Genomic DNA, 27,063 nt, shown 5'->3' on the forward strand with positions numbered 1-27,063 from the left:
CAAAGCATCTACATGTAGCTACAATAATTTTTACATGTGTATCTTCTTGTAAATCACAATACAATGTACAATGTTGTAGTTTGTAGCCCAGAGCAATCTATAGTACTGGTACTATAGCTCATAGTTCCCTGCTAAATACACTCAAATGGAATCTAAGGACACCATAAATATTATTGTAGCACTACCAAACAGCTACTAATAAAATAATTAGCTTTTTGAAATTGGACGTTCCCAACACAAGTTATAGCCCTTCAAAGAAAAACTACGAAAACATGACGACATGTAATTAATACATATTTTGGCAACCACCTCTTATATATTATACCCACGTATTTCATATTTCTCACACGTACCTGATAATTAGGAGTGGAGTTGGACGAGGAGAAGTTAGTGTCCCAGTTATAGAAGCTCAAGTCACTGTGTCTAGGGAGCAGCTTCTTCCGTGACGAGAATATGGGATCAAAATCATCCACCTACAATTATCATGTACATGTATAATACCACACACCATTCAAGTTATTGCCAATCAAAGATAGCTTCTGAAATATTAATGCCTCGTATAATTATTTCATTGCATCACCTTTCCCCTGAGCTCAATGTCTGGTTCTAGACTGAGTGTTAGTAGTCGCTGGTCAATATTCTGTTCAGCGCTGGATAGCTGACCACCGATAACTGTACAAGGAAAATATATAAGACATTAGAGATGATTGATACTAGGTGCAGAATATAATGGCTGGTAGATCCACACACCTTTCTGTACAGGATGCTGTACTTGTGGTAGCTCTTTATGACAGGAGAGACTTATGTTGTTGAGGCAGACAGTTAGTAATAGCAGCGCCGTGCTCGCGAGTAGCGCTAGCCCTCATTGCACCACATGGCCAGTGGGTAAGGATCGTCAAATAAACACCTCAACTATAAATAATTATTCTATAAGAATAAGATGCTGATCCCTTACAAGGAACAAAGGAACAATGCTTGAACATGTCACAGTACTCATACTTTATAATAATGGCTATAATTATAGACGACATCGTTAGCACAGAGTCAGTCAGTTCTTTACTTAATTCTTGCATGTATGCTTCTTTATGCTTCTTTACTTTATTCGTCCCCTTCAAGCTATGCAATAAAAAAAATATATATCAGTATAATGGATCATAATAATACATTAGTACAAACGTACCTTGTCAGGTTATCATGATCAATTGGTGGCACTATGAGCAACTGCAGTTGCTGTCCTCACATACTTGTCTTCAATTTCCTCGGCTACATCGTTACGCTCAACAGTAGGCCTCCTTAGACATTCACATATGTAAGGCCATGTCATCGGGTGCTCTGGATCAGTGATTTCAAGACGCTTGGTTACCATTTTCATTAGGCGGTGTTGGTTATGGCGGTATGCATCTTCAATGTCTTCCAAGTCTGTAATCTTCATTCCGAGAGCCAGTCCCAAGTTGAACCAATCTTTGCTTGCACTTCTCAGCTTCTCACAAATTGTTAGAATATCATCTCCAGTCAGAACAATGGACGACCGTTGTTGTGCAATTTCTACTGTTTGGTTTCTGCTAGTAGGCTCCTCTTGTGACGATCCTACACACACACAAGATTAGTACATATTGCATTGAAAATGGCCAGTTTTATATGACAAACTGCGTACAATAAGCATCAGAAAATGCACAAATAATTATTATTATACGCAACACAACATGTGCTTGTATAATAATGGAGAATGCCGGGCATGTAGGAAACAAGTCATGTATTTTCCAGCTTTCGAATAGCAATCCGAATATGATAGATGGAACTGATAGAACTTTTTTTTAATAATGGAGTAAGATAGATAGTGTGTAATTATCGTGGGATATCCATTCATTGACAAAATAATCGAAAACAGTGATTGAATGTACTGCATTGCATGCGTTCCAGTAAACCACACCTATGCTTTCATAGGGGAAAATGTCGCGGGTTGCCCACAATAATAACGAATATTTTACCCCACGAAAATTAATCGCTATATTGTAGCGGATGTAATGCACACACTTACACAAGTGGCCCCACCATAGCTAATGAAAAGCTTCACACTAAGTGTATGGGAATTGGGCAGTTGTAAAAGTTCTGTTGTTATTGTGGGGCAGAGGAAGTAAACACTGTGTACACTGGTTATGTGAAGTTTTAATACATGTAAGTATAGAAGTTGTAGGGCTTAGTATGATGGGATTACGGACAATAAAGAAAGTAGTTACTTGAGGTTAGATAACTGACTTGTGTCCTCTTTGTAGAGAGCTGAGCTTTAGAGAGTGAGGAGCACTTTCCCAGCAGCTGCATCCTTCACCTCACACTGGTAGTGACCAAAGTCCTCCTCTCTCACACTCGGGAAGCTCACAGTGTTGGGCCGATCATCAGTTGTCTTGATCTAACGTCTGGAACCCTCTTTGCTCCAGTGGAAGGAGAAACCTTCCTCAGCAAACTTTAGCACCTCTAGTTCCGTCCTGCTTCCTAGACACACGTGCTGTACATGTACATGAGAGAAGGGAAAAGCATAAACATACAGAACAGAGTAAAGAAGAAGTTATCAGAATTAAATGCCTATATTAATGAATCCGACATATCCTAGAGGGGGGGGGTCGAAATTGTGCCCAGGGGGGCCCCCCCCCCTAAATGCAGCCCTGTACAGTATGTTCGCGTTACTAGCGTTAATTGTATTTGATGCTTAGGTAAGACAGAAGTTCTAGTAAAAAAGTGTACATGTACTTCCAGGCGTGTGTTATTACTTAAATCGTATTATTAGTAAAACTTGCAATATTTTGTGTAACTTGGCTGCAACCACAGTAGAAAGGACATGATTATGAATATAATTAAACTATGCAGTAAGCAGCAAGACCAAGTCAAATATCAGTTATGTAACAGCAAGCATAATTGAATGACTTCAGCACAGCCTCAGAAAACAACTCCATATACCAATAAAACTCGTTGAGAATGGTTATTTTATACTAATTATAATTATTTTGCGAGTTTCCCTATAATTATATACATCGCAGGGTACGTGGCAGTGTCCGTGTTGTATAGGCTAGTGGAGAAGGGAAGCAACATGCATTACAGCATGCTGAAAATAAGTTACATGGGCATATGTGCATGTATATAATTATAGTGTTTAATATCTCGAAATTAATGAGAACCCTGGACACTTATACAACATCCTCTTCTTTGGCATGTTTGAGCTGTTCTCTGAGGCTGTGCGAAGTCATTATGGTGTACAGTGTACATGCAGTGCAGAAAAACTAGTGCTTGCTGTAGATGTTTGTGCTGGTATTCATAATCATCTATGTGGTTACAACTGTGGTTGCAGCAAAGTTTATCAGAATAAAAATAAATTATTGCAAGTTTTACTAAAATGACTGTATACTTAGAAACTGCCACGGTAAAAGCTCTTTGATAAAAGGATACAAAATATTGTGCTTTGAGATGGTTACCTTGATTATACTCTGTGTATTATTACACGAGTGGATGCCTTGCAATGGTGTTAGGTCACCCTCAATCATGCCCAATAAATCAGACGCCTGAGTGAGAAAATAATGAATGGTTACAGGTTGTAGTGATCAAAGAAATGCATAATAGTGGAAGAAAGGGAGTGGGGAAAAAAGAATCTTTGAACGGCTCCAAGAATGTGAATTAACGCTTAGAGAGAGGCTTTTCAGATGATGTGGGTAGTGGCTAGATCGATCTAGAGGTAGTGGTATGATAAGAAATCACATTAGATTTCAGCTACTAAATGCACTAAATGCACGATACCTTTGCATCAGCCTCATTTGAATGCAGTGCCACTAGGAGAATATTTTGTGAAGTCTCTTTAATTCCCAATTTCTTGAAAGATTCGCTGATCTGTACACAAAGATGTCATAATCATGATGTCATACACCATCACTGCTTACGTTCGTTGAAGGAGAGAGAGAGAACATTATTTCAGAGTAGACACTTCTAGTTTTCATTTACTTGTTCTCTGGCCACTATACAGTTTTGTACACTGCACACAGAACGTGGAACGTACTAGCAACCTGTGGGAAGTGTGTATGAGTGTGGAGTGTGTGGGTGAGTGTGTGGGTGGGGTGTGTGTGTGGGTGGAGTGGATGGGTGAGGGGTGTATAATAAGTGTTCAAGTACATGTACAGGGATGTGCCCACACTGGGAGGTGGTGGTGGTTGGTACTAACCACCTCTGGACATAAAAAACCATCTAGAGTCGCACGTTAGTCTATCAAAAGCAAATTTGTCAGGAAATTGAATATTAAAAATAGCCAGAACTTGGGGAACATTTTAGGCAGATACATGTACCTGCATCTTCCAATGCTGCAGCTAATAATTATAGCCTATGTTAGAAAATGCTTGTAGTAATACTGCAATCTGATAGGTCACTGAGAGGTTCATTAAGTTATAGTTATAACACGGGCACGAGGGATGTATGGAATATATTGCACTGAAGCACGAGGGCGCCAGCCCCGAGGGCTGAGTGCAATATATGCCATGCAGCCCGAGTGCACGTGTTATAACTAGTTTATATCCCGAGGGCATAGCAACATAACACTGTCCTAGTAACACAATATAAACAGCACAAAAAAAGACAGAGACAACCAGGGGCGGATCCAGGAAAAACAAAAAGGGGGGGGCTAGCTAGAAAGGGGCGAAGCCCCGTAGGAGGGCAGCCTCGCCGGAGGCGATTTTTTTGCAAGATTTGACCTTTGAACTTTCATATTAATGAGTAGAAAACGTTGACCTCTGCACTTACTTTTAATACTATGGTGATACTGTACTGATCAGATGTACGTACGTAAGTACAGCTAGCTAGCTAGCTAGGTACGTCCAGCTAGCTACCCTAGATCCTTTATACTCCTAGTAGCTGTTGTCTAGCATCTCTCAAGTGATTTCAAGTGAGTCTACAGATGCATAATTGGTGGTAAAATTGTTGTAGAGTCAGACTACAACACATGGTAGTTTTTCAAAAGGGGGGGGCTTCAGCCCCTCAAAATCACCCCTGGATCCGCCCCTGACAACTCTAGACACAGCTCCATCTCTTCTCTCTTCTAGACGCCAGTATCTGCAGCGTATAAGATTGGCATGACCGACAAATGGCTTGACACAAAATTGTTGGAGTTTCAACTGAAATCTGCAAAACAGCCCCACCCCACTTCTGGTGCTGCAAAACAGCCCCGCCCCACTTACTGCTGCAAAGAAACAGCCCCACCCCACTACTCAGTGAATACATGGTATTAGCTGCTGGTCTACGCTCGGCCTCATAACCAAGCCAAGAAAGCTCGCTTCTACACTGCTGCAAAACAGCTCATGCCCCCAGCAAAAAGAGCCACTTCTAGTGCTACGGTGAAGCAGAATTGACATGCATCACGATGTCGAGGACTAGGTCGATCTAGGAACACAGAATCTTCCACAAAATGAATCTTGGACAACTTTAAAACCTGCATGGTTGCAAGAAGAAACTCCAGCAGTGCTGAACATTCATTCCTGCATGGCTGGACATACTTTAATACTTGTTATTTCTCATGCGTATTAATTTAATTTTAATTTAATTGTCTGTCTAATTGCCAGAGGGGCGTTTTGCGGTCAGTGCAATATGACTTTCAGCAGTGCAATATGCTTCATATTGCACTTGGCAACAACGTAGCAACGGGATATAATTTCACTTATGGACCTGAGGTCTTCTAAGTAGGTCTATTATACTGATTATGCCTACAGGCAAGATGATGTCAAGATTAACTTGTATGGAACATGGCAACATCACACAGTTTATGTTGAAGTCATAGTAACGATGATACAGTGCATCATTAAAAATTAATTTTTTTTAAAGTTTTGCGTTCTGCAGTGCCGCTTTGCAGCTTTTATCTCTCTCTTGCAGCTACAATAGCTAGTGCTCTAGTGCAGAGCTAACTACTATGACAATAGCAACTTTTTATTTGCAATGCGTGATTCTCAAGAAACAGAAACTGCCTTCATCAATGTGAGTTTTTTTATGTAGACTAGCCAGAGCAAAGCTTTAAGGTTGCTTGAGGCTTGTAGAAACTCTTGGTTTCAGAGTCTTCTTTGTGTTAATATAGCCTAGCTTGCTTAGCACTATTCTAAACCAGTTATAGGCCTCGTCAACGGTCACTATGGAGTTTTGAGACCCTCAGGCCCTTAGTAGCACCCTCGCTACGCTCGAGATGCTACAGCCTCGGGCCTTCAGGTCTCAAAACCCCATAGAGACCTTGGACTCAGTCTATAACTATTATATAGCTTAGGCCATGCAAAGTCAATTTGTAGTTTCTCAGGCCCTCGCGCTTGGAAATTGGCAACTTTACAAAAAAGTTAAATATCACGTGACCACAAATTAAAGGCACTAAAAGAAAAGAAAAGGATAAATTTGTATGGTTTTTTGGTCATGAATATAATTATGACTAAAATTAATAAGTAAAAATTATGCACTTCCGCTTATTGAGGAAGTTAGGGGTGTGTTTTCAATTAAAATTCTATGAATATCATTATCATTAATATTTATCAAATGCCTCAATCCGCTTGCTATTTTAGGAATAATAGCCTGAGAAACTACAAATTGACTTTGCTTGGCCTTACTTGTTGTAGTCTACCCAGGGCCAATCCAGAGTGTACATTGGTAAGACTGTCACTCATGTACAGCATGAGACGCTTCATATTCCTGCAACCAACCTAGGAGAGAGGGCCGGGGGAAATTGCTGACATATAAATTAAAGCAATCGCTAATCTAAACACACCATTTGATAGGTCTTTCAAAGAGTAGTCGCTGGTCAATATTCTGTTCAGCGCTGGATACCTGACCACCGATAACTGTACAAGGAAAATAAATAAGACATTATTTATAGAGATGATTGATACTAGGTGCAGAATATAATGGCTGGTAGATCCACACACCTTTCTGTACAGGATGCTGTACTCGTGGTAGCTCTTTATGACAGGAGAGACTTGTGTTGTTGAGGTAGACGGTTAGTAATAGCAGCGCCGTGCTTGCGAGTAGCGCTAGTGCAAGTACTTTCAGTATTGATCCATTGGCTAGTGGGTAAGGATCATCAAACAAACACCTCATTTATAAATACTTCTATAAGAAGCTGCAACTGAAGTGATTCCTTACCAGGAACAATGGAAGACAGCTTGAACTCAAATAAAATAATTCATGTCACATTATTTTATAATTAAAGGGTATAATTATAGACAACATTGTGTCAGTATAATAATACAGAGTCAGTTTCAGAGTCAGTTCTTTACTTGCAATGTTTATTCGTCCCCATAATTCAAGTGAATTCCATACCTGTATGAAAACATGAGTACAGCACAAATTAAGCTATGCAATAAAACATTATTGGATCAGTAATTACTTATATTATAATAGATCATAATAATACATTAGTACACACGTACCTTGTCAGGTTCTCATGATCAATTGGTGGCACTATGAGCAACTGCAGTTGCTGTCCTCACATACTTGTCTTCAATTTCCTCGGCTACATCGTTACGTGCAACAGTAGGCCTCCTTAGACATTCACATATGTAAGGCCATGTCATCGGATGTTCTGGATCAGTGACTTCAAGACGCTTGGCTACCACCTTCATTAGGCGGCGATCGTTATGACGGTAATCATCTTCAATGTTTTCCAAAACGTTAATCTTCACTCCGAAAGCCAATCCTAAATTAAACCAATCTTTGCTTGCATTCTTGAGACTCTCGCGAATTGCTTGAATATCATCTCCAGTCAGAACAATCGACTGGTGTGTACTTCCTCCATTGCTAGTATCCTTCTCTGATGATGATTCTGCATGTACACACATGTAAAGATAATAACTCAAGAAAGCAATTGCAAATACTTATTGTTGTGGTTAGTTAAGTCCCTTAATTGTCTATTGCATGGCCAGGGTGTCATACAGGATTTTGAAGTAGATGGGGAAAATGAGAAAGTACCAGAAAATGTTGCTAAAAAAAAGGTCAACTGTTATTTCAATACCCATGCAGCTATGGACACTCAGTCATAATTGAACGGGGGGGAAATTGGAGCTAGGGGGATATCTCCCTGTATGACACCATGATGGGCACAGTGTAAATTATTAAATTATAATTATACCATTAAACTGTCTACACACACAATTAAAATCAGTATACAAACACATGTTTTACTGAATGTTATTTGAACTGCAGATAATTATACCTTGTACAGTGACATCATTCTTTGGACGCTTCGACAGAGATTCAACTTCTACATCTGATGGCAATGACCTTTTGCGCTGGCCTGAGGCTAGAGGATCTGTACGTAGTGTGTAGGAACAGATACAGCTAGACACACTAATATTAATGGGGAATGCCGGGCCTGTAGGAATCAAGATCACGTATTTTCCAGACTGAAGGCTTTCGAATATAGCAATCCGATTATGATACATGGAATTACGATCTGATAGAACTTTGTTTATTGGAAGTAAGATAGATAGTGGGTAATATTCGTGGGGTAAAAATCCATGGCATACATTGACAAATCGAACGGTAATTTTGGTCTGTTATTAAATTGCCAGTACTGCATTGCATGCGTTCTGGTAAACTGTTTTCATAGGGAGCTAGCCCACGGAAATAACAAATATTTTACCCCTCGAAAATTACCCGCTATACGGTAGTTAATGTAATGCACACACTTTAAATACACAAGTGGCCCCCTAGCTAATGAAAAGCTTCACACTAAGTGTATGGGAATTGGGCAGTTGTAAGAGTTATGTTGTGATTGTGCAGAGGAAGTAAACACTGTGTACACTGGTTATGTAATAAGTAGAAAATCACAGAACTTAGTATGTGAAAAATGGGATCAAGGACAACGGGGATACTTGAGGTTAGATAACTAACTTGACTGGTGTTTGTAGAGAGCTGTGTAGAGAGTGAGGAGCACTTTCCCAGCAGCTGCATCCTTCACCTCACACTGGTAGTGACCAAAGTCCTCCTCTCTCACACTCGGGAAGCTCACAGTGTTGGGTTTGCTGGGAACAGGTGCTGTGTCATCATCTCCCACTTTACTCCAATCAAAGGAAAACTGCTTTGCAGGATTTCTAACAAACTTAAGCACACACAAGCTTGCCTTCTGACCAATGCTGGCAACCTATAGAGATGAGAAGATTGCAACACAATGATTGAGTATAATTATCACCGAGACAATAATAATAATGACACTTACATAATAATACATATTTATAACAGACATTCCTGTATTCCGCACATTAATAATTTAACAAACCTTTCCCAGCCACACTTGCTGATATTTCCTGAGAGTGACTGGCTTGTGTCTACAGAGAAACTGGACCCAGAAATCCTTAGCAAGGACACACAGATTATCCATACCTCCACTCGTCTGGTGATCAGGGCACGGACATTGGAATGCAATTTGTGGAACCAACTGTGGGTAAAGGCTTTTGAGCGTGTAGAGCATCACCGAGAGAACGTAGGTACAAAGATCATGGAGAGAGACCTGACAGAGACGACGGACAACTCTAATTTCGTAGCATCGAGCATGTGCTAGCAACGTGATCTTGTTTGATTTGGCAACTAGAAATTCCACATAATTTCGTTTGACGCCATCTTCCATCAATTCCCACGTCAATCCGAGAATTCCATGAGGGCCTTGGGAAACTAGTCGAGTGATGAGCCCACAGAAGACTCCTGTTGGTACGTAACCAAAGCTGAATGTGACGTGGAGTGGTTCTGGGTTGTTGGTGTCTGGTTGAGGTGGCTTGGTCAGCTCGTCTTGTGAAGCACACTTCAAGATAGCTGGCATGAGGTACGTGATTCGTTCACCATCTTCATCTTTGTGTGTGATCTCAGAGAGAAGGTTGAGGTACTTGAGAAGTTTCACAAGCGGTCCAGATGGTATCAGTAAATTGTTTTTCAGCTTTTTGGAAACTTCAACATCTAGTTTGCAATGTCTCTCGATGGCCTCTAGTGTGAACTGACCTTTCATGATCAATTCTGCTACCTCAAACTCAGTGTTGAGGCCTCCACCATGAACATTCTGCATTGAAACGATTATCAGTTGGCTTATGCTATCAAAGATCACTTGAGGTAAGCAGATGACATGACCTTTGAGGAGCCAGCGGGGATCATCATCATTGGGAACATCCGTATAGTACAGGATCGATCCTATACTATGAAGGTAGAGGAGGCAAATTGTGGTTTCTTCTTCATCCATCTCCAACCTTTTGCCTATTTCGATACAATCTTCTACTGTGACAATTTGATATTCCTTTCGAAGAATAATTCCTAGTACAAGCCAATTTTTTGATATTGGAAGAGAGGTTTTGCCGAAGTGAAAGTAAAATAGTTTATTCAATAAGCCACGTAACGGAGAAATTTCAGCGTTCTCTGTGCCTTTATTGTTATCTAGGGCAAAAAAGGACATCCTGTCAGAAGCATCTTTATCAGCAGTGTCATCAGAAGTGTTACTTTCTTGCTTGGGAAAAACTAAAATTTTCTCGAAAGTTTTGGTTGTTGGCTTCAATGCTGCGTTTATCTCTAGCAGTTTGTCTCTGGTCAATTTTTCTTTTTCTGGACCATCTGTTGAGACTCCACCAAGCTTATCCTTGTGGGTACCTATTAGGGCTGCCACTGGAGGGACAGTGAGAAAAGCTTCAAATTTTTCCTTCAACTGAGGAGTTTTTAAGAGAGGCTTCGAAATTTCCGACATGTGACGCACACTAGCAATGGATGAGAGGATTTGAGAGACTGCGGTTTTCACTGTGTGCATTGATTTATAAGGAGTGATGACTTTACCATCACGACAGAATGGAATCTTGTAGGGCTTGTCAAGTTCCTTGCTCAGATCCAAGAACACTAGATACATGGCAGGACCATTGCTCAGGGCTGGTAGCATTTCTAGGAATTCTGGTTGGCCTCCGACATCGTTTATGTTCAGCAAGGTGTTGCCAAGACATTTGGCCATTTGGGAGTAGTTTCCGCTCTTTATCAGCTTTTGCAGTCGAAGAATGACCTGTGCTAGTTTGTTGCTGTGGGTTACAGCGGCTTTATCCTCAGAGTCGGTAAGTGTGGCTTGTTGTACAGTTTGTGTGTGGACTTTGTAAGGTACTGTTTCTTCAGATCGGGTGGCCTTTGTCGATTCTTCATTGGGTATATCTATTTCATCGAGAGTTAAATTGCCACATAGATAACCAAATATCATCTTGGCTTCTTCATCGACATCCTTGGAAGATATCCACTCATCTTTATTAATCAACGCCATAACTTGGATACAGTTAGCTAGTAGAGTGCTTGGATGTTTCGCTTTGTCTCCAGCTGATTGAATGTTTTCATACACTTGCAGTAGACGATTGAGTGTGGTTGTCTTCCCAACGTGAGGCGGACCAACGAGACACAGTTTCAGAGTGCACATATCGATTGTTTCTTTATCAACCATTAGAGTCATGAGTCTATCGAGGTATCGACGCTGCCATTTGATAACTGCAGGGAAACAGCATTTACTATAGGTGACACAATTCAAACAGAAAATTAACATACTGTAAAAGAAACGTGTGATCAAGCTGCGCTGTGTTCTAATGCCTCTCGCCATGATACGCTTTTGCTCAATAGATGTGATTTGTATTATCGAACAGAAAGTATAATTAGTATCTATAACAAGCAGTCTGTAAAAAACATGAGAAGAAAGTGTGTAAAATAATGGACTGATGTACACGCATCTATTGCATCATTGCGTTGTAGTATTAATTGTTGTGGCTTTATACCAAGACCGCAAGGAAGCAAGAAAGAAGGATAATTAAACTGAAAAGAAAACACTTGTGTGTAGTAGGTGGGTTGCTGTATTAAAGTAGAGACAAACAAAACAGTCGAGGCATAATAATAAAGGCGCTACCTAAGAGACAAACTAAACAGTCTGAGTTACAAAAGAAATCTCCAAACTACATTATAGTCGCCACATGCAGAATAATTTACCCGTTGCATTTTTAAAACAGTCGTTGAACCACTGGCCTAAAAATGGAACAGCAACGTAAGGCAGCTCATTCAAAATGTATAACAATACAGTACATCATATTCGTTATTGTAGTAATGGAATATTAACCGATTATACGCCGCAGACGCATTTATGCGTCATGTCGGTATGACGCCATAGACGCATTTTTGCGTCAACCGCAGTAATCCGGCTTCTCTCTGCTCTAAAGAAACCAGGGAGCGGCTGCTGCTATTTTAACGCTACTACTACGTCCAGTTACTGTTTAGGTAAGTATATATGCAGTCAAAACTTCGTACTGTGCAGAAAATATTTTGGCAATACACGCTTGAATATGTAGCTAGTTTACAAATTAAATGTTAATTATTGGCATGAACAAACACTATCAAAATATTATATAGAGCTACTAGCATGGCTAAGAGGCCACACTAGATCAGTGAGGAGGTGCTGCATGAAATTGTAGGCTACCCACTAGCTCTGGGACCTGCACAGATTGACATAGAAGACCCAGTAGCCAGAGTACAGCAAGGTAACAGAGATGTGCCAGTCATGGAGGGCAGTGATGATGAGTTTTCTGATTGAGAACAGTTTGGAGAGGAGCTTGAAGGTAAATGCAACAAATAAAATGGCTTCACTCAATGTATAGAATAAAAACAAGAACATCAAATACCCGGTACAGTACAACAATAATTACAACAATAAATTATCAAAAATGTAGATCTGGATAGGACATTGACACTGCATGAGCTGAGCACTGTTGTGAAAGTCCTACCACCAACGTCAACCTTCCTGTACATGGCATTGTCTGTGCGCGTGTAAGTGGATTTGTGTGTGTGTGTATGTGTGTAAGTGGATTTGTGTGTGTGTGTGTGTATGTGTGTGTGTGTGTGTGTGTGTGTGTGTACGTATGTGTGTGTGTGTGTGTGTTTGGGTACGTATGTGTGTGTGTGTGTTTGCGTACGTATGTGTGTGTGTTTGCGTGCGTGCGTGTGTGTGTTTGCGTGCGTGCGTGTTTGAGTGTGTGTGTGTGTGTGTGTGTGTGTGTGTGTGTGTGTGTGTGTGTGCTTGTATGTGTGCGTGTGTCTAACCGTGTATTCTACTCTTGACAGAGGCGACTCCAAGGTACTCCAAAAGGGACCCAGTGGCAGTGCATAGTGTGACAGCAAAGTATCAGCAGTATAGCCACAGACATCAGACACTTTTTATATCTATTGTTAGTTACGCAAAGAATTATAATCGTTACTGATGGTAAAAAAAATTTTTTTCAAGGTTCGAAGAACAAAAAGCGAGGCTATTATTTTACTATTCAAGGGCTATAATTATAATTATAATTACATAATAGGTTATACACACGAGTTCTAAACATAATGTTGGTGTAGTCAACAAACGTAATACGTATCCTGGCTCACCTCGCTGCTACTGCCACTGTTCCTCTGTTCACTGTACATACATGGCCCCACCTCTGATTATTGGATCCAGTCACACCTACATGTAGTGTACATACGTACACAAAGAAGGCTAATCAATGCTGCTTAGCACTACCAATTTTAGATACAACTACTATCTACCATGTACAGTCAGTACCAGACCATAGAGCTTCTAGCAATTCTACAAACGCATGCAACAAGTACGAACAAGTACTGTAGCAACTACAACCGGTTGTATTTTTAATATTAATTTTATGGGCCTGATTTTAAATAAATTGAAGTCTATAATAGGTGATGCAGGCCCTAAAGTAGACTCTAAACATTCAGTAGAGTCAACATACAGCTTAGGAAGCTTGTACTCACCTTTTTACCACTGTCACTGTTTCTCTTTACACATAGCTGCCTCAGGTTATAAGCCACACCCAGTACCTTGTGTAGCTGCACAGAAAAAGGCTAAGCAACGCTTCTCAGCACTACAAACTCTACAGCTACGTCCTATATACTTACTACAATAAGTATTAGGCTGTATGAAGCTTCTAGCGAATCTAAAAAGCCATGTAACAAAGCAGTATTATACGTAACTACTACTTACCGCTTGACAGAAGCAGATCACAGCCAATCCTTCGAGATAGTAAGCGATTCGGGCATCATCTTGTAGATCTTTGACTGGTCTTTCTTCCTAGTCTAACTTGCACAATCAAAAGTCGAAGCGCTTTCAAGTTACGAACAGTTTTCTAAGAACTGATTAATTTGTGCATTTTTAAAAATCAATATGGCTGCGGGGGTGTTCCCGCAACGTGACGTCATGGCGTATAATCGGTTAAAGTATCACAACGTGCAATATCTACCATCATAAGTACGTTATGCCCTCGATCGTGCTATTCAACTATAAAATAGTATAAACATAATATCATTTAAAAGGTCTCATATCTACAGTACTAAAGTTATGGCTGTCATGCTCCCCCTTTCATCTTGAGGGGCTTCATGCAATGCAATATTCAACACAGGTGAGTATAACTTCAATACAGCAACCCACCTACTACTACCCACAGCTCTTACTAACAACTACCCACCTTTGTCGAGGTTTTCCCTCAGGTTGGCTGCAAGTTCCATATGTCCGAGCTCACGAAGGTGGTGAACTACTGTCTCATATGTCCTTTCACCAGTCAAAGAGATTTTGTTGTCTAGGAGCAGCTTTTCTAGAGCATCAGAGTCTTCCTCAGTCAATGGAGTGCCTGCAAACACAACCAGCAATGTTGACACAGCTGACAATAATTAAAAAAAACACCAAATGTGACAGGGCCTAGGAAAACACCCCTTAACGCGGGTGTACCCAAGTTTATTTTTATTGTTGAATCGGATAAAGCGTTCTCTAAGCTTCAAAATGATACCAAGATCGACCTCCTAGCTATTTTCTATCCGGAGATATGTTCGAGGGAACGCTACGAAGTATTGCAACGCCCTCTTGAGTAAATGACGCTCAAACTTCATGAATAATTGAAGTTCAATTATTGATTTCCGGGCACTTCCGTATACTCATAAAGCTTAGTAAAAGATTTTCTGGAGAGGACGAGTTAGTTAGATGAAGGCTAGGCATTCTAGGACTCTCTAGCTAGCTAGTATAGCTATGTAGCTGGATTGCTTGGCATCTAGGAAGGATCTTTGAAGAAATAAAAAGACAAAGACTCCCGTCGCTCCAATGGTAAGCTTTCATGTCTTGTTATCAGCTTGTACTTACTTTCTGTGTCATGTATCAGTCTTATAATAGATCGCTCACTTGTATGGAGCCTACAAAAAGTGTCTCTGTTCTTCATAAAGCTTAAAGGAAGCCTGTCTGATCTATTATAGGTGGCCTTTCACTTAGTATTCGTCTATATGCTAGATCCAACTTATTATTAGCCTTACAAGAAGCTTTCCTCCTTTAATTTAGTATTGGTATCACTGCCATTGTGCTTAGTATTAGCAGGCCTGATGGGATGAGTGATCACATCTTGGAGAGCCCAGGAAACCCTGTGAAATTGTCCTATAACATTTATATGGATGGTTCCCCCAGGTTGTTGCGAGTGTCGGAGGCCTGAGAAACAATAGTCTATTGGCTAGAATGTAAGTGACATTGATATTGTGTCTATCTTAACTTACTACTTATCTGTAGGTTGTTATGGAGGGTTTATGAAGACAAGTGGCACGGGATACATACATCTAAAGAAACAAGAGTGGATCTACGCCAAGCTAGCTAGCTAGATAGCTGCTCTTTCTAATGAATTTCTGTTGCTAAATTATGTTTGTTAAGAAGTGGAGCTATAATATACCTGGCTCCTCTTGATGATTGTAAGTACTGGGCTGATGAAATAGTCCTGTACAAGTTGTAATTTTTTTTTTGTTAAAAATAATTAACAATAATAGGGAAATTCCCAGGGAATTTCCCCTCACGTAGACAGTAAATTTCATTGTAAAAAATGAACGTTCGGTGAGTTTCTTCAACGTCCGCGCTTGACCTGTTTAAAGCTTTGTAGAGAGCCAAATTTTTACAGGTAGGTAGAGGAAGGGCTGAAGTTAGCACCTGTGAAAAAAAATTTTTGCCCATGTTTTTCATTTCTACTAAATTGACCTATAGCCTAATTTAATTAGTGCCGCGTTAAGGGGGGTTTTCCTAGGCCCTGTCACAAATGAATACATACTGACACATTTGTGCATTATTGGCTAGTGTTAACATGATACGTGACTTCAGCTATAACACTTTAAGACAATCAGAATCACAGAAATATTAAAATGAACACTATACAGGGAAATAGGACATGTGCCCAGTTTAATTAGGTGTTCTTAGGTGATCGAATTCTGGGCGGCTTTATATACGTTGTCTTTTCACATACTCAATCATACAAGGTAGTAATTGAATACACATTATAATAATTATAGCCTATAACATTATGGGGGGGAGGGTAAATTGGTCCACTTTCCTCCCTATGCACTGTATGCCCTGGTATTACTCACTTGACAAGGTTTGGTCATCCGTTGAAAGTTGTGTGGAATCATTTTGAGTATCTGAGGTGTACAAGTAACAAGTCATCATGTAACACAGTATATAACCGAAAGGTCATCGTTCTACAGTAATGGGTAGGCACATGATTATTGTTGGGCTATAATAGAGTCTTCTACCAATTGTTTCTGGTTGTTCATCGCCAGCACTGGGTGTCTGTTGACCAGACAGAGGGTCAGAGGTCACTGGAGGAGGAATGAGACAATTGTCTGACAGTCAGTACATAAAAACCAACTCCAATGACTGACTATAGGCCGTACACTGAAAAAAGGTCAGAATCACTGGAGACATACAATGCTGATAAAAATCTCAACTGCTGTAGGAAAGGCAATGAATAACATTCGTCATTAAGACAGTAATTATTAGACTATTGCTCGTGCGTCCTCTGGGTGAGGATTAAAACATGTTTAGCTGACTCAGCATTAATAAACCTAACATGGTAGGGGAGTAGATGCTCAGTGTATAGCATATTACTAATCACATAGGATATGTAACACCAAGAGTTCATTAGGAAGAGTACGCAACTCCACTTAAAACCATAGTAGGCGGTCCTTCAGGCCTACGTCACAACCACATGCTGTTGTATAAACTGTGAAATCAAATTTCAATGAATAACATAGTGATGATTATCACTAATGTTATTCATTTACAACTGAGGTAGGAAAGGCAATGAATAACAGCGTTACTAATTTTATTCATTGCCTTTCCTACTTGTTGCGGTTACAACAGCCAGTATCTGTAACGTAGGAGTGGAGGAATGCTTTTTGTGCACAGTCTATTGGAGTTGCGTAATGAACTCTTGGTAACACTCAATGACATGGTTACTAGAGATTTATGGCAACGTAATGTTTAGGCAAGTAAACCACTTTACCCTAGCTTGGCTATAGGAACATGTTAGACTAGTGCGTAATTGAATGCCAAATTAATGTTAGAGCAAATGTTACAGGGTGGGGGAAAGTGAACCAGGGGGATATCCCTAACATTATGGGGGGGGGGGGGGTAAATTGATCCACTTTCCTCCCCATGCACTGTATGCCCTAGCCTGGTATTACTCACTTGATGAGGTCATGTCAACAATTGAATTAGAAAGAAGTTGTTCGGAACCATTTCGAGTATCTGAGTGTGACAGTAACAATTAATAATTATGTCATCTAACACATAAAGTATATACAACTGCAATAGTGATTCAGAACCTCTCCGATCTACGTAACAGTATAGACACACGCACGCACACACACACACGCACGCACGCACGCACACACACACACACACACACACACACACACACACACACACACACGGTCATGCTGTGGTTTGTGCTGATTTCCTAACAGTTTACGTATTAGTTAGACTATGTGTAGCATAGTAAACCAGAGGGAGTGTAGTGGCTTGCAGAAGCCACTAATCACTCCAAGGGTTACTATCCAGCTAAGAAGCCATACTACACATGGTCTATCCATGGTCTATCTCTTAGAAAATACATTTTTGTGGGTACTAGTTAGAGCCCTGCTAGCAGGTCACTAACTCAGATAGTGACCTGCTAGCAGGTTTCTTAGTTGTATAGACACCTCATTAGCAGTGGCCACTTCAAAGCTTGAATATGCAAATTTTTTCTAAACAGTGCTAAAGTCTATTTGTTGAGGTTGACTTTCATAATATTGTCATAACTGTATACTTCCTTGAAATTTTCTAACCCTAAGCTTCATACATATACAATTGTATACCATTGGATTCCTTGTTAAAAGCGCTTCTTATCTGCATGCTGTAGAGCTGGTAAGCTCCAACCAGCTGAAAGTTAACCATGTAAAAGTCCCTGGCATACTTATCAACCATAAATGAAGCCATAATTGATCACATAACTTCCGGGGCTGAACTTAGACTTTAGTGATGTATTATAGGCCAAGAAGTAGAATGGAATGTGCGTGGGAGTTGTCATTAATGAACTCCTGATTACCGGGTAATTTTCGTAGGGTAAAAAATTTGTTCAACTCATAGAAACGGTGGTTTTCGTGAGTAAAAATTTCGTTTAGTCTCGTTTCCTGCCTGCATTTCTATGTTCCGGTAAGCCACGCCTACGTTGTGGAGGTCAGCTTGCCCACGAAAATAACGAATACATTACCCCACGAAAATTACCCGCTATACGGTATGACGTTTCACATTCCACCCAGGTGGTATTATGGGTCTACAAAACATGTAATTGTACCAAAACCATTTGTCCTACAAAAACAACGAAGGTATCCATGAAACCGGCATGGCTTGCTCTATCGTTGTACCAAATTTAAGCTTCATACACCACTGTTTGTGGAAATTAGGTATGGGATTTCTAGAGACACATACCTGGTTCAGGAGTGGAGGGCTGTATAGACTGGAGATAATCGATAACTTCAGTTTTACAACCCACTACTGCCTTGTCAAGAGGAGTCTTGCCATTAACATCAGTCACATCTGAACAGGTAAGGGACAGAGATCTTGTAGTAGTACTGACATCATTGACCATTACCATGCATGCACAATCAGCACAATCAGATACTTATCGAGTACAGGATGCCTATTATTATAATATTAGTATCGTGTATGTATTGTATTACAGTTACCATAATTATAATTATGACTACATGATGATACATACAGGTACACTGATTAATTCACGGGTTGTTTACATTTCCAATCAGAGGATCTAATGAAACGGTACCCACTACAAAAATGACTCACCAACATCAACCTTGAGTACCTCCACAAAGTATTTTACAACTTGTATACTTCCTCCCAAACAAGCCTGGTGCAGTGGTGTTACGTCCCACTCGTCCCTCACATCTGTATGTAGTGATATAACCTCAGTGAAGTGATGACGTGCACACACAATGACAACATAACTAAAATGTATTATTGGTTTGTATAGTATTCAAAATGAAGTTAATTATGATAATAAATACACCATGCAGTATTAAGCTTCTCCATGCTGGTCAGTAATTATCCCAGCTGGGTGAGATAATTATGTTATTAGTGTGCGTGTACACAGTATCAAGGATTGTGGGAAATGAGAAATTACTTTAAAAAACATGTCTTATAATTATTATTACAATCTACATGTACATCAACACATGCATGTTTTGTAATCTAGGAAATTAAACAGTCTATAAAAAAATTCTTGTTGGGCTCTGGTTATGAACACTACGCGACTGACACACACTTACCAATACGACATTTCATCTCTTGTGATAAATACACCACAGTCTCCATATGTCCTCCCCTACACGCCCAGTGAAATGCAGTCCTGCCCCATCGTCTATCACCTTTCTCTATATCAGCTCCACCACTAACGAGTGCTCTAGTGATCTCCAGGTAGCCCCTCCAGCATGCTCGGTGTACTGGAGGGCGTCTATCATTCGTCCTCCACTCCTCACTCCAGTAGAGCTGGTGATTTGGGTTGGCCCCCTGTCCCAAAACGGACCTCACTTTGCTGACATTATCATTGTTTACAGCCTCCCACAGATCCCTGGCCAGCTGCTCCTGAACACTGCATGTACAATAGTGTGTGCATGTGTGTGTGGGTATAGGTACATTTTGTAGGTAGGTGTGTGTGTGTGGGTGACATGCAATTCAACAAATTGCTTACGTGGGTGTATCTGGTTCAGTTTCCAGTCTCCTGTGTGCATGTGTGTGTGCGTGTGTGGGTGGGTGTGTGGGTGTGTCCATGTGTGTGTGTGTGTGTGTGTGTCCATGTGTGTGTGTGTGATGTGTGTGGGTGTGTGTGTGTGGGTGTGTGTATGGTGTGTGTGCATGTGTGTGTGGGTGGGTGTGTGTGTGGGACATGCAATTCAACAAATTGCTTACCTGGGTGTATCTGGCACAGTGTCCAGCCTCCTGTGTGCATGTGTGTGTGCGTGTGTGGGTGGGTGTGTGGGTGTGTCCATGTGTGTGTGTGTGTGTGTGTGTCCATGTGTGTGTGTGTGTGTGTGTATGTGTGGGTGTATACAATGTACATTAATGAACTCTTGTGAGCATTTATAAGCTCCACACTATAACAATCAGGTGGTGTCATTAAGGATTTAGTATAGAGGGGGAAATAAGGCGTGCTTTTGAAAAGTAACCAGAACATTTGTCTGAAAAAGGTCAACTATACCCTGTTAGTATGTAACACTGCCAGCTATGGTCACTCAGTCATACAACTATAGTACACCTGAATGCAAATTTTGGGCAGGGGGGGATTGGAGCCAGAGGGGGGGGATATCCCTGTATGACACCCTGACAATGATTAGCTATAAACTATAGCCTTTAAAATTAATTGCAAGCTAAACTGTAATTTGCTCACGTTCTCCTCTCTGGGGTCTTGAAACCGAGTTTCTTGCGAATCCACGGCACTAACCTGATGTGTGTTAGGGGGTCAAGTTTGTGTACGGACAATTATAATAATTATTACAATCAAAGTACTTCTTGATGCATGGTGGTATATGCAAGTTACTAGCTAGAGTAACACAACATGCAGAGCTTCCATTGATGAGCTCCAATTCTGATGAGATGATTCCAATGGAATGATCCTCCCTCCATGCAATCACAAGGTGGCACTCTAGTCTACATGTTTACTCACCCTGAGTCTTCTCCAGTAGCCATCAAAGCTTTATTCAAACACTTGCCCCTTATTTCTCAGTAAAGATAACAAAGCAAAGTGCCACACCCTCTTCCTGGAGCCTTCCCCTACTAATTAAACTGATCTATTTTTAGATACACAATTATAATTATTTGAGTGGGTGTTGATAATGATTCACAGCCACCACACTGTAAACAATAGCACATTAATGGTGGTGACCTAGGTAACTAGTAACTACACAGTTCTCTAGTGAGCAGCTCTTGAAATCCTCCAGCTCTTTGAGAGGACATACATCCAGTTTAGCTCTCATATATACCTACAGTGGGAAAACAAGAGAGTCTCAAGTGGAATATTGTACTCTTGTGTGTGTGTGTGTGTGGGGGGGGGGGGGGGGGAGTAGGTGGGTGGATATAAATATAAGGTGGGTGGATTTGTGTCCACTGTTTGTGTTACTAGCTCAAACAAAATGCTCACTTAAATATACAGCCAACCTCAAAGTCTCCATTATAGACCTGTGTTAGTAGGCCACCCTCTATAATACAGCCAGGTTAATGGACCTCATAGCATGTGTTTGGACCTGTGCTAGCAGACCACCCTCTATAATACAGCCAATTTAATAGAGTATAGTTCAATGGAGCCTATAGTCACTATAATTATTATTATTATTATTAGAGGCTGATTGGTCTCTAATGTACTGACCATGCAGGGAATGAGGTCAGAGGTCAACTAGACTAGTATAATAATTATAGCATTTTGTTTCTTGTTTGTAAGTGAAAAGTGTTGCAATGTTATTAATAGTAAGGTACTCACAAAGACGTTAGTGACATGGTTGGTGGTTCCTGAGATCCTGGACACCACCTCACACACTTGCCAGATACTGGGACACAGCTCAGGGTCAGAGGTCAACAGGTAGCCTACAAAGGGGACAATAATATACGTATCATTATAATACCAGCACCATTGGATTAGTCTCATTGTGAGAGCATTATTACTTGGTCATAAACAATTAGTTAGACTAGGTCACTGTCAGAGCACCAGACATTGACAGAGTTCCTGTACAGTTTCTGTACCTTTAATTAAAACACTATAAAACACAACACAAAACAATTTATTGCCAACGTCATAAGTAGCGATGGTGTGCCCACCTTATTAGAGGAAACATTAGTCAACCACTAGCTGTTGGTCTAAATTGAGAGGGTTTTTCTGATTGATTTTAACACATTATAAAAGGCCTCTTTCTAAGCTTTTAAGATACTAAATAATTATAATGTTATTGGACCAACGCACCCTTCCAACAACTCCACCCAGAGCTAATCTCCTTAGTATTGATAAAGTTGAGGACCATTTCCAGTCCAACAAACACGAGAGAATAGTGAAATCCTCGAGCTCTTTGAGAGGACAGGCATCCAGTTTAGCCCTCATACCTGCAGTGGAAAAACAAGAGTCTTAATTAAAGTGGATTAATCAATACATGTATAGGTACAGTGTAGGCAGGCCTTCATACTTGTGTACTAAGCAAAGCAATTATTAGTGAAGGAGCTTGTACATTAAAGAGCCCTAACAGAAGTTAACGCATGGAAACATTCTAGTGTAGCATCTTCAGACGCCCATAACTTGTTACAATGACATATTTGAATGCAGTTTGGACAGCTATATAAAAGGAGCTCTGTTTAATTACACATACCTGTACATTAATAAAGAGCCCTAAACTGGTTGTTCAACTTTAATAGTTTGGGGACTCTTTCAACTGCCATAACTAGAATTCTGTGGATCCAATTTCAACGATTTTATGATTTACTGAAAGACACCTTTCAAATTGTGTCATCAAAGATCATATTTAAGAGATAAAAGTATTTGCCAATTTTCCTATACTACCATGGATTATAGCCCATGGTCCAAGGGCGAAAAATGACAAATTATGGGCCTGGCAAAATTTTGGACTAAAATACATCATTTGAAAGGTCTTTTTCTAAGCTTTCAGAAAATCATGGACATGGGATGAATGATACTCAAGTTATACCATAATTATAGCGGGTTTTTTGGGGGACAAAATATTCTCGGTTCAGCAATAATTATTACAACATAATTATGCTAACTGGCGTAGAAGATAATAGTCTTTGCTGGTCTTAGACGGCACTATTAAACGTGTGTCCGCTATACAATGTACATTAAGTAGGGCTTGCCCCCATCAATTGAAAGGTCTATTTCTATATGTTATAGAGTACAATTGCACTGACCTTGAGGTCACGATGTATGATGGGTTTTGTCCGATGGTGTAGCCTAACAATGGCCTTAGCAACGGCAGAGAAGATACTTCTGAAGAAAAAGAAATGTGATCATATTAAACAGTGATGTACTTAATGACCACTCTTAATCATCTACGATATAAAAAGCCCACCTCCTACATAATTATAATGGGCAAACCCAAGTTATATAAAATGGTTCCGCTGTAGCTATACAGCTTTGCTCACACATGCACACTGAAATTACACTCTATTTCTAGAGTAATGCGGGAGCACTCACCAGCCAGTGTTCTTGGCTCTGGCGTTGAGCCGGTATGACCAGTAAGTGTACGCTCCAGCGAGGTCGGGATACAGGTGACGGAAGGTGTCCACGAAACCCTCCTCAAGTAGCTCTGTGAAGTCCTGTCTCTCCTCAGGCGTGAAACCAGCTATCTTTGTGTTTGTCTTGGGGTTCTTTAAATCTACACGTAGAATACACACATGCTTGTACACAAAGGGAACGCAAACTCAGATTGTTTGTTCAGAGACAAAATGTAAAATAAAACGTGCAAATAGAAAACGTTATAACGTTAGTGGGTTCAAAAGGCACCTATCTTCTTTTACACACCGCTGTAGCCTTTTTTCTCTGCAGGGTGCCAGTAGACGTGGTAGCCAGGAACACCGAGCTGGTTCTGTGTGTGTGTGGGGGGGGAAGATTGTGTGAGAGCGTGTGTGTGGGGAGGGGGGTGAGTGTGTGTGTGGGGAGGGGGGATTGTGTGACAGTGTGTGTTGGGGGGGTGAGTGTGTGGGGGGAGGGGGGATTGTGTGAGAGTGTGTGGGGAGGGGGGTTGTATGAGAGTGTGTGTGGGGAGGGGGGATTGTGTGAGAGTGTGTGTGGGGAGGGGGGATTGTGTGAGAGTGTTTGTGTGTGTGGGGGGATGTGTGAGAGTGTGTGTGGGGAGGGGGGATTGTGTGAGAGCGTGTGTGTGGGGAGGGGGGATTGTGTGAGAGCGTGTGTGTGGGGAGGGGGGATTGTGTGAGAGTGTGTGTGTGGGGAGGGAGGATTGTGTGAGAGTGTGTGTGGGGAGGGGGGATTGTGTGAGAGCGTGTGTGTGGGGAGGGGGGATTGTGTGAGAGCGTCGTGTGTGTGGGGAGGGGGATTGTGTGAAAGTGTGTGTGGGGAGGGGGGATTGTGTGAGAGCGTGTGTGTGTGGGGAGGGGGGATTGGGTGTCAGTGACGTACCTCTTCACTAGTGGAGGCTCTGTGGGGAGGGGGGATTGTGTGAGAGCGTGTGTGTGTGGGGAGGGGGGATTGTGTGTCAGTGACGTACCTCTTCACTAGTGGAGCCAGAGCCTCCTTCTACAGCAGCAGGAGCCTCCTGGTTATGTGGGTGTTGGTATGAGGTTAAATAGCACAGTATTCAGTAGCTATAATAATTATAGGTAGATAATAACAAATACATCTCTCAAGTTCTAGTGCAACAGGCTAGATTTATTATCAAAGTATTAAAGTTCTACAGAGAATTCTATTAGGTAGAACCTTTCTCTTCCTTCCTTTTGGCATGACTTAGACTGCAGATAGTGAGAGAGCTCTTGGAATGACTTCAAAATGGTGGTCGTAATTTTTTGGAGGTACTATAAAGAATAGATGTGAAAAGAAATAATTATTGCAGGATGATGTTGAAAGTGAAACGTATTAGAGAGAGCATTCCTTGTGTACACCATTGTATGGATGTAAGACAAAAAACAGTTCGTTTCAAGTGGCTGCATTTACCTCCATTTAGGATGCGACCAGAAGATCAAGGCTGAAACCACTGTAGCTAATTAAGGTCACTAATTGGATTTCTCCGAACTTCTCCAGCACACTACTATAAGCTTAATTATTATTCAAGGGGAAGGGGGAGGGGTCAAATTTTCTTTTTGTCAAAAGCAGAGATACAAGTATTGAGGCCAGCCGTGGGTTGACCTCGAGAACAAGCCGCTTGATGGTATCGAGGCTATACACAAAAGCGCTGTATCTCTGCGCAAAATTGGCAAAAATATAATTTGACCCCCTCTGCAAAATAACGTTTTAGCTTACTGCTGATTTCTGATACACCTCCGTTGACCCCTAGCAGGCAACCATGAATCCCAGAACTTGGAACCCCCCAGACCTTACATGTCCAGACCTTGAACCTTGAGGGGGCGCTCACTGAGAACTGACACCAGTCAGCCACACACACAATAGAGAGCTAGAGGGGGTACAGGTAACTATACATTGTACTCTATTAAATACCAGCCTAATACAGTTACCTTGGAATCTTTAGGCCTCTTCTCTGTTTGCTGTATTATTCCACTCTTTCGATTGTAGCACTGTACCTGATACCCAACCAAGTACGTTATACTCAGTACGTTGTTTCTTTGCTCAGCTCAGAGAGTAGCTAGCTCTATAAATTATACCTGGCACTATACTAGGCCTCATCTTCCTGAATCGAGGCTTAAAGATAGTTGGGCGGAGTCCAACCAACGCTGCGCTCTGGGTTGGGTATCAGTACACGTAGCAGTTTTGTTCCACCGGTACTTGAGACAGAGTATGAATATTGTTTAATCTTTAAGTGGCTGACAACCGCATGGCTCAGGGGTGCGATATAAAGAAATCAATTAACTATTTGGATGGCTATTCTAGCTGACTGGATCTAGCTATAGTTGTTTTGGAATTCAAGAAAGACCTCAGACTCTTAGAGAAAGTAGAAGAATACTTTAGCCTGTAATATAAGATTTAGTACAGGCAGAAATAAACTTTTTCATAATAGTTAGACATCTAGCACAAGGAGAGGTACAGCCAGCTATAAGACTACCCCAAGGCTTCTGAGAAGCTTTTCGAAGACCAAAGAAGGCATACATAACACAGGTTTTGTCCAAACTAATGATCTAATCTTATTGGTAGCACAACAAAACTTAAAACAAAGACAAGTCCTTTTAATTAATTAATACATACTGTTCAAGCTTCATTCATAGATGCTAAGATAGACTACGCTTCTTTTCTAGTAGCCTAGATATCCAGCAGGAGCTGTTTCTGCATTCTCCAGAGAAATACAGTGTCCCAGCTCGCCTTGTCAGCTAAATTGAGCTGTAAGGTTTCCCACTTGAACGCAGCAATCTGATTGGGCTGCAAATTTCTTGCAGTGGGAACAAAACTGCTACATGTACTGATACCCAACCATGAGCGAAGCGTTGGTTGGACTCCGCCCAACTAGCTTAAAGATTCCCTTCCTCCTACGTTTTTGACTCTGCAGTTCACAGTTGCATGCAGTCTCGAGCTAAGAGTCTTAGCCTCGATTCAAGGCCGATTAAATGGCTCTATTAGTTGACAAAGCATCAAAGAGACACATGCATGCAAAGACTCTGTATCAAAGAGTAGCAAAAATGTTTGCATTATTATTCTATCCATGGAATTCAAAGTGAAGGAAGATTTACCTTTCAAGTTACTCATGCTTTACCTATAAGAGTTAAATGCTTTGATGCAGCTCTGCAATGTTGGATCTGCCTGTAAGACAATCGATGTTGTTGCATAGGCTATCGCCATATTTGCAACTTCGTGCTTACTTTCTTAGTCAAATTTCAGGACAAAAAAGTATAAAACACACAATTTCAGTGCAAAGACAACAATTCATATCTTCCTCCATGTTTTCCTATACATAGAAGATGTAAATTGTTGTGGGGATGCTCCAATAGCATCACTGGCTCAGCTCTCAAGTAATGTGGAATCACAGATAGAAGTCAAGAGAGAAACTGTTGTATCATGGTGGAATCACAAT

General features: G+C 40.9%; 2 protein-coding genes and 2 long non-coding RNA genes across 14 annotated transcripts in view; 1 reads left to right on the forward strand and 3 right to left on the reverse strand.

The window, feature by feature from the left end:
• The window catches only part of LOC135352042 (uncharacterized), a 45,979-nt gene extending 25,812 nt beyond the window's left edge, over positions 1-20,167 (reverse strand). For 2 of the 9 annotated variants that reach the window (XM_064551147.1, XM_064551162.1), the window contains exons 1-11: positions 20,073-20,167; positions 19,651-19,973; positions 19,169-19,270; positions 18,794-18,901; positions 17,513-17,572; positions 16,576-16,641; positions 16,411-16,461; positions 14,493-14,654; positions 9,275-11,487; positions 8,890-9,139; positions 8,210-8,305 (exon numbers count right to left, since the gene is read on the reverse strand). In XM_064551147.1, coding sequence (XP_064407217.1) covers positions 8,210-8,305; positions 8,890-9,139; positions 9,275-11,487; positions 14,493-14,654; positions 16,411-16,461; positions 16,576-16,641; positions 17,513-17,572; positions 18,794-18,901; positions 19,169-19,270; positions 19,651-19,973; positions 20,073-20,152 — 3,511 coding nt within the window. In that variant the 5' untranslated portion in view covers positions 20,153-20,167. Of the gene's footprint in view, positions 1-353; positions 474-580; positions 673-908; positions 1,117-1,180; positions 1,588-3,464; positions 3,552-3,783; positions 3,874-3,923; positions 4,047-6,608; positions 6,702-6,766; positions 6,840-6,923; positions 7,318-7,427; positions 7,820-8,209; positions 8,306-8,889; positions 9,140-9,274; positions 11,488-14,492; positions 14,655-16,410; positions 16,462-16,575; positions 16,642-17,512; positions 17,573-18,793; positions 18,902-19,168; positions 19,271-19,650; positions 19,974-20,072 lie in introns of those variants that run through there. The other 7 variants (XR_010399584.1, XR_010399585.1, XR_010399583.1 and 4 more) reach the window with 7 other exon arrangements.
• LOC135332990 (uncharacterized) lies at positions 12,601-14,486 on the reverse strand. The gene is made up of 5 exons (XR_010393712.1): positions 14,012-14,486; positions 13,783-13,857; positions 13,402-13,477; positions 13,081-13,200; positions 12,601-12,797 (listed from the first exon to the last, which is right to left on the reverse strand). It is a non-coding gene; the product is annotated as an uncharacterized LOC135332990 (long non-coding RNA).
• LOC135333112 (uncharacterized) lies at positions 14,765-15,852 on the forward strand. The gene is made up of 3 exons (XR_010393754.1): positions 14,765-15,121; positions 15,473-15,522; positions 15,572-15,852. It is a non-coding gene; the product is annotated as an uncharacterized LOC135333112 (long non-coding RNA).
• Positions 20,168-21,207: 1,040 nt separating the features above from the next.
• LOC135332624 (DNA repair nuclease APEX1-like) lies at positions 21,208-25,699 on the reverse strand. 3 transcript variants are annotated; one of them, XM_064527732.1, is made up of 11 exons: positions 25,559-25,699; positions 25,347-25,497; positions 25,041-25,286; positions 24,807-24,901; positions 24,598-24,645; positions 23,895-23,958; positions 23,568-23,748; positions 23,282-23,360; positions 22,332-22,468; positions 21,855-21,958; positions 21,208-21,360 (listed from the first exon to the last, which is right to left on the reverse strand). In XM_064527732.1, coding segments are annotated over exons 4-8 (318 nt in total). In that variant the 5' UTR covers positions 24,831-24,901; positions 25,041-25,286; positions 25,347-25,497; positions 25,559-25,699; the 3' UTR covers positions 21,208-21,360; positions 21,855-21,958; positions 22,332-22,468; positions 23,282-23,359. The 3 variants fall into 3 exon arrangements, with proteins under 3 accessions (XP_064383802.1, XP_064383803.1, XP_064383801.1); XM_064527733.1 differs by lacking the exon at positions 25,041-25,286 and having other exon boundaries at positions 25,425-25,497; XM_064527731.1 differs by lacking the exon at positions 25,041-25,286.
• Positions 25,700-27,063: the final 1,364 nt, after the last annotated feature.

Source organism: Halichondria panicea, chromosome 1, assembly GCF_963675165.1.
Source record: "Halichondria panicea chromosome 1, odHalPani1.1, whole genome shotgun sequence".
In the NCBI taxonomy this organism is placed as follows: Eukaryota; Metazoa; Porifera; class Demospongiae; order Suberitida; family Halichondriidae; genus Halichondria; species Halichondria panicea.

What these genes read in the sequence shown, in the direction of transcription:
- LOC135332624 (XM_064527733.1), bottom strand. Translation starts at nt 24,830, where the DNA reads ATGCCAAAAGGAAGGAAGAGAAAG. An exon ending in CAAAAGGAAGGAAGAGAAAG is followed by an intron (nt 24,646 to 24,806) that starts GTTCTACCTAAT and finishes CCACATAACCAG; the next exon opens with GAGGCTCCTGCTGCTGTAGA. An exon ending in CTGGCTCCACTAGTGAAGAG is followed by an intron (nt 23,959 to 24,597) that starts GTACGTCACTGA and finishes ACACACACACAG; the next exon opens with AACCAGCTCGGTGTTCCTGG.